Genomic DNA, 14,535 nt, shown 5'->3' with positions numbered 1-14,535 from the left:
AGTACTCCTTTCAAGGTTTGAACAATGGCTAAGTATCATTGCACCCGGACCCGCTTCTTCGGAGACTTGTACTTTCCCTAGGCTTCGCTGAGATCCGTGCAAGCACAAGTGATCTGGGCAGATGGATTCACCCCCTTTCCCTCCATGTACGGTATGGTCTGCAACACCATATGCCTTGCGATCATCGTTCCCTAGACTTCCTATGACCTCAAAATCTAAAAAAAAAAACGAGAGGCGAAGGTCGACATATGTCATTTCGTTTAATTTTTACCTCGATAATCAACCTGAGAATCACTTGAGGAACTTTTGGTGCTGAGTACTAGTCATATCTCGATCCCGGCAATACAGAAACAGCGGAATCCGTCACCAAAAACTGCGACACATGACAACCAAAGGAATCAGCTACCAAGTACCAATAATCATCTTGACGCGATCCTTCAAACTGACAGGAAATGACATGACCAGCACCGTATGTTTTAGACCAAGCCAAGAATGAGTTTTTGATTCCGTCACAATTTACAACAAGGTAGCTAACAGTACAATTCATCTTTCTATAGAAAGATTACATTAAGGTTTGTTCCGACAACATGGTCCAACATAGGCGCACCTACTTCTCTATATGGTGCATTAATGTACAATTTCGACCGTGAGATCGCCTTGGTTGATGGAGTCGCCTGCACGAATAGAATGAATCGTTAGCTCTGACTGAGCATCAGAACGATAGAGATAACATGCCTTCTTGAACAACCACCCGCTTGACGTGTCCAGAAACCGGCGCGGTCACCGCAGATTCCATCTGTTGTTCTTTGATCAGGGAAAACATTACAAGTCGTCAAGCATCGCACTTGCCTTCATAGCACTCAGTACTGTACATGTTCAAATCAGAAAATAGCATGTCTTGGCATATTCAATTCACTCACCGCAAACGGGGTCTCCCTTCTTGATCTCTTGGCCTTCCTTCACCCTTACCTCCACCACGACTCCGGACATTGGAGCGCCAACGGAACCTGGGTCCGTGGTCGCCTTCTCCCGCGAAACCGTTTCAACAGCAGAATTCTTGTCTTCCACGGACACGGCTCGGACCTGAAATACCACAGTACATCAGCGGCACGTCTCCAGTGAAGAAAAGTAACAGGTACCTCTCCATTCACTTCGAACCAAACGTCGCGCTGAGCACGCCCTTCGACCACCGGTCCGACGGCCATAAGACGGATGATCAACGTCTTTCCCTTCTCAATAGAGATGTGCATTTCTTCGCCGACATCTGGGCGACCCAAGAAATATCTCGTGGGAATGACACTGAGAACCCGAGTCAAGCGATGCAACATCAATTCGTTCCAGGGACACACCTCAGATCACCATACTTCTCAATAAATCCCTGGTATTCCTCGAACACCTAATTGTCCTGGTTAGTATATATCTCCAAAAACAAGAATCGATTAATAGCATACTTTCGGGTACATCACATACGAAGTAACATCAGCGTCTGTGATATGTTTACCGAACTTGCTTCGTAACTCCGCTTTGATCTTCTTGAAGTTCAGGGGTTCCATAGTTGCGCCCGGACGGCCGTCAATTCTTGGCTTATTCCTGATGATTTGAGTGCGCAGAGGCTCAGGGAATCCTCCCACAGGCTGTCCAAGATAACCTTGGAAGAATTCCACGACCGATGACGGGAAGTCCAAATGCTCCGCACGCTCGAGGACATCTTTCTTGGTGAACGAGTTGGATGTCATCCATTGGGCAAAGTCACCAACAACCTTCGATGACGGTGTAACCTTGAGGGCAGTCAGCACCTGTATTCAGACCAAACTGGTGGTGCCATTGACCTTGATGATATTTCCGCACTATTGAAAACATTAATCAGCGCATATTACCGAGAATATGATATCAACTTACCAGTTCGTTGGCTTCAATGTATTTTTGCTTGATGACTGCACGATTGTCAGGACACCGTCTTCTGAGGGACGAAGAGGAAACACTTGCCGGTCCATTGTGTCCCCAGGCCGAGCTGAGAAGCTTGGAACTAACACATGACCACTTAATCATTGATAATTGGGAGGTTAACGACTGCGTACCATGAGGTTGGTATATTGACCACCTGGCATCTCGTGATCGAAGACACTCGAGTCGGAAGCCCTGACGTTAGCCTCGAAGCAGCTGTACAACATACGAACCTGACTCCAGTACAAGTTGAGTGCTTGAATGTCTTCGAACCGGATGCCTGTGCCAAGAGACGTTTGCTCAAGTGCCATACAAACGGCACCCATTGATGGTTGGGACGTCAAGCCCGACATGCCTGTCGCACAGAAAAGACGAACCTAAGTTCAACTGTGCGACATAGAGAAAGAAGACACACTGACTGTCTATAGCAACGTCAACGACATCAGCACCTGCCGCAGCACAGGCGATCATGCTCGCAGCAGCGATACCCGCGGTATCGTGCGAGTGAACATGGATAGGAAGATCAGGGTGTCTTTGCCTGATGGCACCAATCAAGCTTGGGAAAACGAGAAAATAGGGTGAGCAGACAGTTTCTCGTATGAGCTATGATGGACACTCACATCTTGGCAGCCTCGGGTTTCAATAAACCGGCCATGTCCTTGACACCAAGAACATGGATTCCTTCCTTGACCAATTGGTCGACGAAGTCGAGATAGTATTTCAAGGTATACTTGGTCTCCGTGGGGCTGGCAACATCTCCGCTGTAGCAAACAACAGCTTCACAAACACCACCAGCCTTTTTCGCAGCATCTATGCCAAGTCTCATCTACAAACAGTGTCAGAAAAGGTGCTCTTTCTATGAATATCAACTGCTCACATTTTCTATTGTGGAAAATAAGAGGTATCATTGGGTGAACATACACGATTATTAATTTTAAACTTACCAAAGTAGTTCAAGGAATCGAAGACACGGAAGATGTCGAGTCCATTCTCGACAGCCTTCTTGGAGAAGTCGTAGATTGCGTTATCGCTGAGAAACAATGTAAGTTACGACATGGGATACGATTGCAAAGATACACACGGATAACTGGTGTAACCCACTCCATTGGCACCACGGACGAGGGCTTGGAATGGAATGTTGGGGACGAGCTTCCTCAAAGTCCTCTAAATGATCAACGTCATTAGAGCCAATTCCCTGGAGACCCAATGTACTTACTAATCGCTCCCATGGATCCTCGTACAGGAACCTCATAGCCACGTCGAACGTGGCACCACCCCAGCACTCCAAACTGTAACAATTAGCCAGTGCGTAACTCGTCTCCTTGGCGATGTTGACCATATCAATAGTCCTCAAACGGGTAGCAAGCAAAGACTGGTGGGCATCACGCCAGGTAGTGTCCATGATCAGAGTTCCGGGATATTCGCGAACAGCCTTCGCAAACGCCTCTGGACCTTTCTCGACGATGATGTTTCTCCAACCAACTTCACAAGGATAGGTGGTATCAAGGGGTGCACCATTGAGAGGGTCTTCACGGCTTTGGAATTTAGGGATAACCACTTCGTCTTTGAGACCTGGTTCGCCCTTCGGAAATCCGTCGTCGGTGCTTTATCGTGTCAAAGTCAGAAAGATGGTACTTACGGTCTGTCCCTTGATAGAGCTGCCATTGACAGCAAGGTCTCCAAGATAAGCAAGCAGCTTTTGGGCACGGTTTTGACTTTGAACTAGCTTGAAGAGATCGGGGGTGTCATCGATAAACTGAGAAGGGATTTGAATTCGCCTGCAAACCTCTACAGAAATCATAGGGATCTTACCGTGGTCCAGGTCTTACCACCGATGAAAATGTCATGCGTGAGCAGTCGGAACAGGAAGGGAATGTTCGTCTAGAGACCAAACGCGTTATCGGGGTAAATTCAAATACGCATCGGAACACAAACCTTGACACCACGGATTCGGAACTCCACAAGGGCTCGTAGCATCTTTCGTCGGGCGACTTCGTATGTCGTACCGCTGACAGTACATTTAACAAGCAAACTGTCGTAGTGAGGCTGAAAACTAGTGAACCGTGTCCAAGTCACACTCCAATGTACTCACAGTGATTTGGGCACCGGCAAAGCCTGAGGATGCATCGAGACGAACGCCGTTGCCGCCCGCACTTCGGTACACTTCAATTTTTCCGGTATCGGGTTGGAAGTTCTGCGCAGCATCTTCAGTGGTAACTCGGCATTGTATAGCGAATCCCCGCTTGGTGATTGCATCTTGGGTAAGGCCAAGCTGTGGCAATGTGGCACCCGCCGCAATTTGGATTTGTGCGGCAACAATATCAATGCCAGTAATCTCCTCTAGACAAGAATAAGTCGAATGAACAATGTTGACAGTAAAAACCGCACCGGTGATCGTATGTTCGACCTGAATACGCGGGTTGATCTCAATAAAGTAGTGTCGTCCCATCTGGTCGACCAAAAACTCTGCTGTCCCCGCATTTCTGTACCCTACACTCTTGGCTAGCTTGATCGCGTCGGACAAAATTGCCTGCCTGACTTCCTCGGGGAGATGAGTTGCCGGCGCCACCTCCACAACCTTTTGATGACGTCGCTGTACAGAGCAATCACGTTCAAATAGATGGATTGTGTTACCCTGGGCATCGGCCAAGAGCTGGACTTCAATGTGACGGGGACGTTCGAGGAAACGCTCAATGAACACGGTTCCATCACCGAAAGCAGACTTGGCTTCACTAACAGCACGCTCGAACGAAGACTCAAAGTCAGACTGTTCCCGTACGACACGCATACCACGACCTCCACCTCCCATGGCAGCCTTGATAATAACTGTGGATGGTGATGAGAGATTGTCCCAGTTCTACACGAGAAAAAGGAACGTACCTGGGAATCCGTATTCTTGGATGAATGCGGCTCCCTCTTGGTAAGACTCGACGGGTCCTGGGGTTCCGGGAACAACGGGAACACCACATTTCATAGCTATTCGACCATCAGTGTCAGACTTAGTGGAGAAACGAGACGAGAGAATAAGACGCACCAAGTGTTCGGGCTTTGGTCTTGTCACCCAGACCATCGATTACTTCTGGAGAAGGTCCAATGAAAGCAAGGCCAGCTTGTTCAACCTTCCTCGCAAAGTCTGCGTTTTCGGAGAGGAAACCATAGCTGTGATCGATGATAAGAGAATTAGTATTATACCAAAAGCTGAAGGGCGTACCCAGGATGGATCATATCGACACCATGTTCCAATGCGATCCTGATAATATCGTCCTGGGCCAAGTAGGCGCCAACGGGAGTTAGACCCTTGCCGACTTGGTATGCCTCGTCGGACTAGAAGACCCTAGGTGAAAATGCCAGATGGATGCAACGAAGAGCGTACCTTCTGACGATGGGCAGATAAGCGATCCTCATACGAGTAGATGGCGACAGTGTGCATTGCCAGCTCATGAGCAGTGCGGAATACACGGATGGCGATTTCCTGGATATGCTAGAGTACAGACGGAGTGACCTGAAGGAATACAAAAAGAACATACGCCTCTGTTTGCAACAAGAATCTTGGTCAAAGGCCCGGAATGGCCAGCGGACTTCCTCCTCATCGTCTGGATGGAATGAACGGGCGTACCCGGAGCGCTGGGGGTGCCAGCAAAGATTGGAGCGAGCCTTGGGGGATGAAGGGTGGTCATGGTAAGGAATCAAGATGGGAAAAGAAGGAAACGACGCGTTGAAGGAGAGGTAAAGGCGTCGAGAAGATGATGGTGGTCAAAAGGAGCTCCGTTGGGGGGGGTGATTTGGTATCGGGGCCTCGTGTGGCATTGATACTGATGGCGATCTAATCAAAAATATAATTATATAAAATAAGGTCGCCGCCACTGGTTCGACGGCAATAACGCGGCTGCCCCGCATCATCCCCGTCTCACTACAGTGTAGCCGCTAGCGACAATAATTCCAGCTTAGGGGAACCTCGCAGTCCGCACTGGCCAGAGTAAACTTTATGCGCAAACCCGCGCCGCCGTCCGTCAGGAGTATCTCGCGCATCCTTCGGGTCAGCTGGGGTCAGCTGGGCGACCATATAATATTTACGGAAATATTGGGTGTCGCAGCCTCAGGGCAAGGAACGGCAGTCTTTAGGGGATTTGAGAGCGACGCGCTGCATCAAGCCTGGTCCAAAATTACCGGCATTAAAGAGACAAATGGTGTCAAATGAACGCGAGTCGGCAACGCTCTACATTCCAGACAGTTCTCCGAATACTCCAGCATGTAGACGCCGAGCATTTCTTGGCTGCCAAGGACCAACGACTCGCAGGCGATAGTCCCGTCACGGCAACGTTGCTTTGATGATTGGCGAGTGCTTGACGCAAACGACTTCAGGATGCCGATAATGTCTCATCGTATGGAAAAAGTAATTCCTCGAACAGCTGCGCAATTCGACTTGCTACGGGAAACACAGTCGTTAATAATGTTAAAGTGCTAATTCACTTTCCAGCTCAGTTCCGACAGTCATCAATGGCTCAATCTATGATAAGGACCAGCAACCGTAATGAAACGTTATTCAAGTATCAAATTTCGCATCCAGACATTTGTAATGGGAGCAACTCGCCGGCCTCGACCAGATCATTCATTGGTTTCCTCCGCTCCGACTAGCTCACAACAACACGGAATCTACACGCTTCCCAACGTTCACAACTTAGACCTCCCATACGCTCGGCATTGCTCACACCATGCCCAACGCCGCGAAGGATTCGAATGTGAGCAAATGAATTTACGATGAGATATTGCTCGGTTGCCAAATCTAGTGTCGGTCGGGCTCGACATCAGGTAATTTATACCTCTTTCGTAATTTTTTTTTTTTTTTTTTTGGCCTACGTTCAATACAATTGCAAGCGGAAACTATGCGAGAAGGCAGTGCGACAAGTGTCAATTTTCATTCAAAGGTCAACATTTGAATACAGTGGGGCCATCCAGGCCAATAAACAAGATCTAGGATACGTGTAGATAAGATGAGGAGGATACAGGATTGTGATGAGGTGAGCAGAAAAGCTATGGATACATGTAAAAATGTAGGCTAATAGATACGCTATAACAAGAACAGCAGGTAAAACAAGAAGGAAAAAGTCATTGTGAGATTAATTGGAAAATTCACTGAAATCAGGTACAGCACCCATCGACATATCCTCTGCGCTGAACAAGACGTCGCTCAACGAAAATCTACCGCTAGAGAGCGTCAACCTCGACCACTCATCACTGATCTCCTCCCAAGGTCGACCGAAATGCGATGAAATGGAGAGGCGCGTATCTTGGGGCACCATGGTCACGTCATGTATGTTTGCAAGAGACATCCTCTGCTCCTTGGGCATCCAATCGAATGCAGGCATTTGAGGCTGGGGGGCGAAGACCGGCAACTCCTCAGGACCTGGAGAAGAAGCCTGAGACGAGCCGCCCTGGGATGAGCCTTGCGAGGAGGAATAAACCGAAGAGGAAGCTAGCGAAGGAGGACAGTCGAAAGGACTAATATACTCTACTTGCTCGAACGGAGAGACTGACATGTTCTGGAGGGGTGCAGGTGGCGGACAAGTAGCGGCAAAGGGATTAAGGTGGGCGAAGAGAGACGTGTTGACTTCGGGTAGGCAAGGCGCTGGGTAGCTCGGCTCGAATACTGGAGGCGGATAGGGAAGATAAACGAACGGCTGAGTTGAGGAAGGACGACGAGGAAGACTATCTGAAGACAAAAGCAACGGGAGTTGGATCGGACCGCCCGCAAAGTCTACTTCGGGCGGGACGCTCGAACTCCTACGGCCAACAAGGCCAAGGGTGATTCGAGTCTGATCCAGTTGACGGACAGCCTCTGCAAGTTCGTCACCCTTCTTCCCACCGAGCAGCAGTGAGGCCACGTCCTCACAACGCTTCTCGTCGACCTCAGTCGGGCGACTCTTAGGCGCCGACTTCTTCTTGCTCTTGGTAGACTTGGGCTTGCCCTTTACCTTGTTCTTGTTGTGTACGGGGCGGAATTGGTAATCGGGATATTGTTTTTTGTGGCGAGCTTTTTCCTGCCTGGCGCGAGTATCCCATTTCTTTTTCTCGTGAAGAGGCAAGCCGTGCCAGATGCTGCCTAGGAGAACATAAGATAAAGCCACGACAACAGAAAGACGACACATACCAATGATTTTAGACAAGCTCCCATGATTAGTTTCGATGCTGCCGGGGACATGCTTCTGGCGCACAAAGTCAGCACGGAAGAGCATAAATGCATTGGCGGGACGCGGGATATGGTTCGGATCCTTCGACTTTGTTTTTCGCTTCGGCTCTGTGCGCGGCTCTGTGCTCGCAGGGAACAAGATAGAGCCTTCCTCGTCAGCCATCACGATATCATCATCGTCAGGTTGATCGTACGAGACCGGGGTAACGTTGGGTGCAAACGATATCTGCTGAGTGGGCTGGCCTTGTGAACGAGTGCCGTAGGAGCTGTGCGATGCTGCTGAGCGTCTGCGAGAGGACTGGACACCGAGGGATATGCTCAGGCGATGGCGAGACATGCTGTCAAGGGAAGGTAACAGAAAGAAGGTAAAAAGATGGGCGTAAATGGGTGAGGGCTCACACGAATTGGGGGATCAACGAATCCAATTGTTCTCAGCCCTTTATACCTTCTCTTGCCTGACATCAGACCCCCGGATACTTACTTGATCTACTTCGGCATCATTCGGCATCTCCTTCCTCGATCTCCCCGATCAACACTCGATCTAAACGAAAACATTTCCAAGGAAATTTACACATATTCGCTAAGGGTTCTCCTGCCAATAGCATCCTAATTCTCTGCTGGTCTTGGTCTTTGCAGCCTCTAGTCACACAGTTCCAAGATCTAACAGATATCAGGGTCCTTCCAAATCTAGCCACTGCCTTGTGCGTCCAAAACAGGCCAATCCCTTATTCCCTCACGCCGGCTTCCATTCGTATCAGAAAACAGTCACCCATTCAAATTCCTCGACGTGTCTCTGGACTTCTTGACTGAGGAAGAAGGATATCGTTGCGAGCCAAGACCTTCCTCCTCAATAGCATCTTTTATACAAGAAAACTGCCTTTACAATGACTCCCAGAATGCAGCGAGCGCCCAGTACAATGTTATCCTTTCCTGACATTACACACATCTCCACGTGCTATCTCGAACTGCTTCTAAATCCATGCAACTCCGGACCACCACCGGCACTTAGCATTTGATCTTTCTTCAATGCCTTGTATTTTCTTCTTTACTTTGCATTTGAATTTCTCAGCGGTGGTATCGAGGGGTCCTTTCTTTCCCTTGTTTTTCAGACGCACAGCTCAGCATGTTGCAAAAGCTCGCTGCTCCCGCACACATCCTCGGTGATTCCTGCGACTGATTTGCAAAAGCGGGGTCGCATCCCTGCAGCCCCATTATCCCTAGCCATTGTTGACTATCTTGGGATAGGGATCAGGCATATGCGAAGCCCCTAAATTCTCTTGCACGAAGGAGTTTGAAGCAAGGACCTGCAGGTACCAGTTGTTGGCTCCATCCGGAGCGCAAATTTTGACTGGGTTGTTATTGGCTACGGCAGTTACACGTCATTCTTATTTTCAGGCTCACGTACGATACCTTACAGGGCACTTTTCATGGAGCGAGTGATATTCATTTCTGCAATAACGGTCACATGCACACGCTATATGGCTCCATAACCTCAATATTTCCGGTATCTACCACCACATTTACCATCCCAATTTGAATCTCCTGGGTCTTGCTTCACGGAATAAGTTGAATTGTAACCTAGCTTGAGACATGTGTTAAATATCTAGATGACATTCTGTTCTCGTCAAAATGCTGTTGGTTCTCTTCGCAGCAGGGGGGTAGAGATCTGCTCTTCCGAAACACGAAGGTCATCCTCCCATATCCTTGTTGTCCCTTAAGAAATGCGTATGTCCCTCGTTATCTGTTCAAGTTGCTCAACTACATGCTGAGTATCCGAGGTGACCAAGACGGCACACTTGAACACTAGATACAACACTGCCATTTGACGATGATAGTCAATATCTGTTGTCTTTATTATTCTGACGAGGTTTGAAACACGCAGATGAATGTTCAGACTAGGGTGGAAGACTTTTCAACCACAAGGGATGCTGAGCTAGGGCTATTCACATCGTCAAACAGCTCAACTCGAAGTTGTTCTAGAGAACATGTTGATTATGATATTGGCAGTGGACCAGGGCTTAAGAAGGGACATGGTGGGGATCAAGCTGTAGGGAGAATGTATCTACTGCAAATCAGTAAAGTAAAGGTGAAGAATAATGTATAGTACTCACATCTTAGCAGGCAGTAGGTCACTAAGATGTGTGGCCGTGAAGACGGCGAAAATTTACTGTACCGGTAACTAGTTCTAAGTTTAGAGTCCTGATGGCTATACCTACAGTCGTGGCTCGTTACTCTCAACATATGATTGCTGTGCATGAGCCTGCATTAGAGAAAAAGTCGTGGCAAGACATTTACCGATGGATTCCAAAATAAATACTATGTAGGTCTATGTCTCCACCGACGCTATAACGATGGATTGCAGAAGTGTCCTACCCTTACAGGGCATGCGTAGCGTATCTTGCCACCCAATCACGGTTTGCGGTTGGTTAAAGGAATGACCGAATCACCTTGTCCTCGAACCTCTGCCTTCTTCTGGTTGTTCTTCGCCACCGCATAAAGGACACCAGCAAAAAATCCTACACCAATGGCCGATGTAGATCCTAACGTCACAGGGTCTCCGAAGAATAACATCCCAGAAGCTGCAACAGGGAGTTTGTTCAGAGCTCCCACCATACTGTTGACATGTTATATGAGCATAAAGCATCACGCTCAAAGGAAGAGATCTTCACCTGTAGGTCGTACTACTGGTCGTTCTGATACACCAGGCAGTAGTAAACGAGATGCCAACGGCAGCCGCGCCCGAAAATGCAATGGCCAGTAACAGGATGTGCCGTGTATCTGCTGGACTATCAAAAACTGGATGTCAGTCATACATACGTGGTGTTAGTGGGCTCACAAGTTACGAGCGAGACTTTCGGAGCCCCAATCCTCCACGATCATAGAGAAAACTAAGAGGACTGGTATTGACAAAAGATTGGAATAGAACATAGAATCCCAGTCGGAGAAGCCCGTTACTTTAATTTTTTTGCGCATCGTGAGGACCTGGATAGACACTGATAACTCGTGATATGTGGTTTGGGAATAATGTGCTTACATAGGCCGCGCTCGTTAAACAGTTTACCAGCATCCAAAAGTAACCAATGTTCAGATGCTGTACGGCGCCGGTCATCGACCTTAAGTTCTCCAAGGTAACGTCATTGAACCCCATAGATGTAGCATCTTCCATGGCCATAGAGATGTCAGACCAAGCAGCTATTATGGAGGATATGACCTTTATAAACAGGCGTTGGATAGATTCAAAACGTGGGGGGGGGGGACAGGACTTACCATGAATATAAACGAGACAAAAGTCAACCCAGATACCCGTCCCCCAAACCAGAGAACTTCGCCATACGCCTAGCGAGAATGTCAGACAGATAATAACAAACCCTTGTGGTCCTTACGATGAGTATGATCGTCAAATTCTTGAAGATAGTATACACTGGGATCGAGAGGTATTGCTTGAACGCCCAAGTTAGGAAAAGATTTCAGTGTCTCTTGTTCTACCTCACCAAGCTCTTTGAACCCGTGTATATGACAAAGACAAGCATGAAGCTGATAGGAAACCACGCCTTCACATCTTGCATATCAAATGCCCGAAAGGAAATAATTCCGAGTTTTTTTACAACAGTGACGCATGCGACACACACAGTCGATTGAATACAGAGGAGCAAGAAGTTCATCGAAAAGTTTGCGCCTGACACGACAAACTATCATTTCCCTCAGAGTCAGTTATTCAAGAAAACTTGGCCAACGGACCTTGTTCACGAGGGTCATAACAATGGAGGCGCAACAATAGCAAACTATAGGCGGAACTACAAAACACAGATGAGCCAGACGGGTTGAAAGAAAGAAAATAACACACTTGAAGATGCGTGTCTTCCTTCACTGGCACCGCCATTGGCAATGGATTTTCTCATCTCAACCACGTCTCGCTCCAACCTGTCCTCGGATTTTCCGGACATGAACGCTGCTGCAGCCTGGAAGTCGAAGCTTCAACAACAGAAACGCGTATCGGTCGTGAATTAAGAAGGAAATCAAAAAGAAAGTTGGTCTATGTCCCCCGGAGGGTCGAATTAATGATAGAGAAAAGAATCAACAATGGACAACGTGGAGCGCGCTACATCCATTTCAGATAAACAGCAACATACATCCGATGACGTCATCGTCTTTGAGTCGAACTCGAATTTCCTCCAAGTAAAGCTGTTTATTCAAGTTTCGAATATTGCTACTCCAATTTTGCTTTTGACAACATCTGCGTATGTTCTCCTGCATTCATTTTCTTGTACACTGACTCCTCGAGTCCAGTCGTGGAATTTTGAGGAAAGAGAACGGTAAGTTGTAGCAATGACTGACACTACAAAAATAGTTAGATATGGCTATCGTTATAATAGACATATATACGGGATACCGTGCAAGGAGTGCATGTCACTCTTAATGTTATATGACGATAATTTGCTGGTGATTGCGAGCGCTGCGAGTAGAATTGACTGCGGTGCGCCAAAGACCTGCAAAGCGTGCGTTCCCCGATAACATTTCTTCGCGTTGAGGCTCTGTCGTGTTGTATCTCTTTCATTTCTTCCTGTATCGCTCTGGAACTTTAAAATATTGTTTTAATACGTATAAAGAATGATTGTCTCGCTTTTCGGTTTCCTTGCTTGCGCTCAGTAAGTATTACCTCTGCTGTTCGGGTTTTACCGATGCACAAGGGTCATCTCTCCGCATCGATATCTAAGTCTTGTTGTCTTCTGACCATCATGCTTTCCATCCTCTCATGTATCCAAAAGAGCGTAGTCTCTCAGGCTATTTGAATAGTTTACTGTTCTGCTGCGTTCGTAAGGAACTCGGATGATTCAGATCCGAGATCGGCCCGTCCCAAGGTTGGGGTTGGCCGGGGGTAGCACGTCCTTCGTCGAATAATCGTTAACTTTTGACTCGTACTCCATACCACGGGTCGGCCGATATAACTAATAGAAATGTGTGTTCTTGCTCCCCCTACGCTCGTCATCGAACTAGAGTTCCTCTGCATGTAAGGTTTCTTTGTCAAGTGCGTAAGAGACTTATCTACATTTTTAGCTCTCCATACCGTATTGCATTATTCTTTGTTGCGAAGATGACGACTCTACCTGCAGGATCGTTCGGTATGATGGGTATATATATATATATATATTTAAGCTTCCCCGCACATTGACATGTCTATGCCTATTTTCATCAACAGGCTATCTGGTGCACAACGCTCTCAGTGGCGAGTCCCTTTATTTCACAGAAATCAACATTATCAGAAGTGCATACACGTCAGCCTGTCTCTCTTGTTTCGTCGCCATACTACGCCTCCATTGACGATGCTTATCGGGACAAAGTTCGTATACCTAGATGCAAATGTGGGATTATGGGAACCAAGTCATCTACGGAGGCCTCTGGAGTTCCTTTGACGTCCTTTCACAATGGGATAACCGAACTGCTGTTTGGTTTTGCGTAATCGGATGAATCACCGTAGACGCTTGTCCATCTTTCTCTTGCGAGCCAATGCCGACGCCACTCGCACCAGGGGCTGGATCAAACATCACGCAATCGCTGTCAGCGCCGCTAATTATCTCACATCGTTGTTTCCAAAATACATCAATTGCGGGCAACTCGTAACGGCACCCATCGGAGGATGGGCAATAGGTCCCTGGGAGGTTCTCGCTACCGGGGAAACGTTCTTGACATTCACAGTGAGCACAATGTTCGTGGCGGAAGCATTCATCGAAGCACATCAGTCTCCATGCTCTGTCATCATGAGTCCCATTTCTCGCTCATTTCCGCATGTCTACGACAGATTATTGGGTTTGTGCGTCACATAATTTTCGTTAAACTGGGAGCATACAATAATGTCAAAGTATTGTCCGACACAACTGGAGAACCTTGTTGACAGTGTTGACAATAACGCCGAACCTTGTATGACTCCGGGCCCGAAATAGTCTTCGCTATCTTATGTTGCCTCCAGCCTAGCCTGACTAAAGCTGTCAACCTACACTGGTAACATATTGTGGTATTAAACTCCAAAGTTCATTACAGGGTGTCAGCTCGAGTTCTTTCTTCTTGTCTAATGTATAGTCTTCTGATGCCTTTGACTTGTGACTGGCAGACCCGACGCTGGTCAATACGCTGTTTCTACATTGGTTCCGAAAGCTATCACCGCCGAGGACTTATGAGCAGATGCATTTTGAAATCCACGGAAAAAGAGAAGCATTGATTCAAATATCGTTGTTTTCGTGTCCTAATAGCTTCTCTTTCACTATAGACTATTTTTATAGCCTCCTGAGCTGGTCCATGGTTTAAATCTACCGCAGGGGACAAATAGCAACGCCTGGAAACGAGGCAACCTCTTTTGCAATGAGATAGGCAAGTTATCGGAATTGACGTTTTCCCATATGCGACTCATT

General features: G+C 47.6%; 4 protein-coding genes across 4 annotated transcripts; 1 reads left to right on the top strand and 3 right to left on the bottom strand.

The window, feature by feature from the left end:
• Window positions 1-360: 360 nt before the first annotated feature.
• On the bottom strand, window positions 361-5,753 carry BT62DRAFT_995925 (pyruvate carboxylase). The gene is made up of 28 exons (XM_043190552.1): window positions 5,472-5,753; window positions 5,318-5,416; window positions 5,156-5,268; window positions 4,979-5,103; window positions 4,825-4,920; window positions 4,333-4,770; window positions 4,037-4,284; window positions 3,880-3,990; window positions 3,757-3,825; window positions 3,584-3,700; window positions 3,161-3,526; window positions 3,026-3,108; window positions 2,889-2,974; window positions 2,822-2,826; window positions 2,565-2,770; window positions 2,364-2,500; window positions 2,079-2,299; window positions 1,987-2,026; window positions 1,900-1,934; window positions 1,830-1,847; window positions 1,452-1,778; window positions 1,350-1,396; window positions 1,140-1,299; window positions 921-1,083; window positions 850-866; window positions 736-796; window positions 608-674; window positions 361-551 (listed from the first exon to the last, which is right to left on the bottom strand). Exons 1-27 carry the CDS (start codon window positions 5,619-5,621, stop codon window positions 628-630), a joined length of 3,585 nt encoding a protein of 1,194 aa, XP_043037175.1. The 5' UTR covers window positions 5,622-5,753; the 3' UTR covers window positions 361-551; window positions 608-627.
• Window positions 5,754-6,925: 1,172 nt separating this feature from the next.
• Window positions 6,926-8,504, bottom strand: BT62DRAFT_934905 (uncharacterized protein). The gene is made up of 2 exons (XM_043186819.1): window positions 8,093-8,504; window positions 6,926-8,044 (listed from the first exon to the last, which is right to left on the bottom strand). The coding sequence occupies exons 1-2, from the start codon at window positions 8,466-8,468 to the stop codon at window positions 7,062-7,064; spliced, it is 1,359 nt and encodes a 452-aa protein (XP_043037174.1). The 5' UTR covers window positions 8,469-8,504; the 3' UTR covers window positions 6,926-7,061.
• Window positions 8,505-10,540: 2,036 nt separating this feature from the next.
• Window positions 10,541-11,926, bottom strand: BT62DRAFT_902749 (UDP-galactose transporter; the record flags this gene model as incomplete). Its single annotated transcript, XM_043183503.1, has 8 exons — window positions 10,541-10,745; window positions 10,801-10,917; window positions 10,968-11,113; window positions 11,166-11,342; window positions 11,399-11,467; window positions 11,515-11,571; window positions 11,623-11,820; window positions 11,870-11,926. Coding segments are annotated over 8 exons (1,026 nt in total), but the record flags the coding sequence as incomplete, so codon positions are not given.
• Window positions 11,927-13,415: 1,489 nt separating this feature from the next.
• BT62DRAFT_324098 (uncharacterized protein) lies at window positions 13,416-14,441 on the top strand. The gene is made up of 3 exons (XM_043180502.1): window positions 13,416-13,940; window positions 14,238-14,338; window positions 14,394-14,441. The coding sequence occupies exons 1-2, from the start codon at window positions 13,594-13,596 to the stop codon at window positions 14,302-14,304; spliced, it is 414 nt and encodes a 137-aa protein (XP_043037172.1). The 5' UTR covers window positions 13,416-13,593; the 3' UTR covers window positions 14,305-14,338; window positions 14,394-14,441.
• The last annotated feature ends 94 nt before the right edge of the window (window positions 14,442-14,535 follow it).

The sequence above is a fragment of the Guyanagaster necrorhizus genome (genome assembly GCF_019112545.1).
Source record: "Guyanagaster necrorhizus MCA 3950 unplaced genomic scaffold BT62scaffold_22, whole genome shotgun sequence".
NCBI classification, from domain to species: Eukaryota; Fungi; Basidiomycota; class Agaricomycetes; order Agaricales; family Physalacriaceae; genus Guyanagaster; species Guyanagaster necrorhizus.
This window is presented reverse-complemented; position numbering and strand designations above follow the sequence as displayed.

What these genes read in the sequence shown, in the direction of transcription:
- BT62DRAFT_995925 (XM_043190552.1), bottom strand. Translation starts at nt 5,621, where the DNA reads ATGACCACCCTTCATCCCCCAAGGCTCGCTCCAATCTTTGCTGGCACC. An exon ending in GGTCGAACATACGATCACCG is followed by an intron (nt 4,285 to 4,332) that starts GTGCGGTTTTTA and finishes ATTCTTGTCTAG; the next exon opens with AGGAGATTACTGGCATTGAT. An exon ending in GTGGTAAGACCTGGACCACG is followed by an intron (nt 3,701 to 3,756) that starts GTAAGATCCCTA and finishes ATCCCTTCTCAG; the next exon opens with TTTATCGATGACACCCCCGA.
- BT62DRAFT_324098 (XM_043180502.1), top strand. Translation starts at nt 13,594, where the DNA reads ATGAATCACCGTAGACGCTTGTCCATCTTTCTCTTGCGAGCCAATGCC. An exon ending in TACGACAGATTATTGGGTTT is followed by an intron (nt 13,941 to 14,237) that starts GTGCGTCACATA and finishes TGTGACTGGCAG; the next exon opens with ACCCGACGCTGGTCAATACG.
- BT62DRAFT_934905 (XM_043186819.1), bottom strand. Translation starts at nt 8,468, where the DNA reads ATGTCTCGCCATCGCCTGAGCATATCCCTCGGTGTCCAGTCCTCTCGC. An exon ending in GAGCTTGTCTAAAATCATTG is followed by an intron (nt 8,045 to 8,092) that starts GTATGTGTCGTC and finishes ATGTTCTCCTAG; the next exon opens with GCAGCATCTGGCACGGCTTG.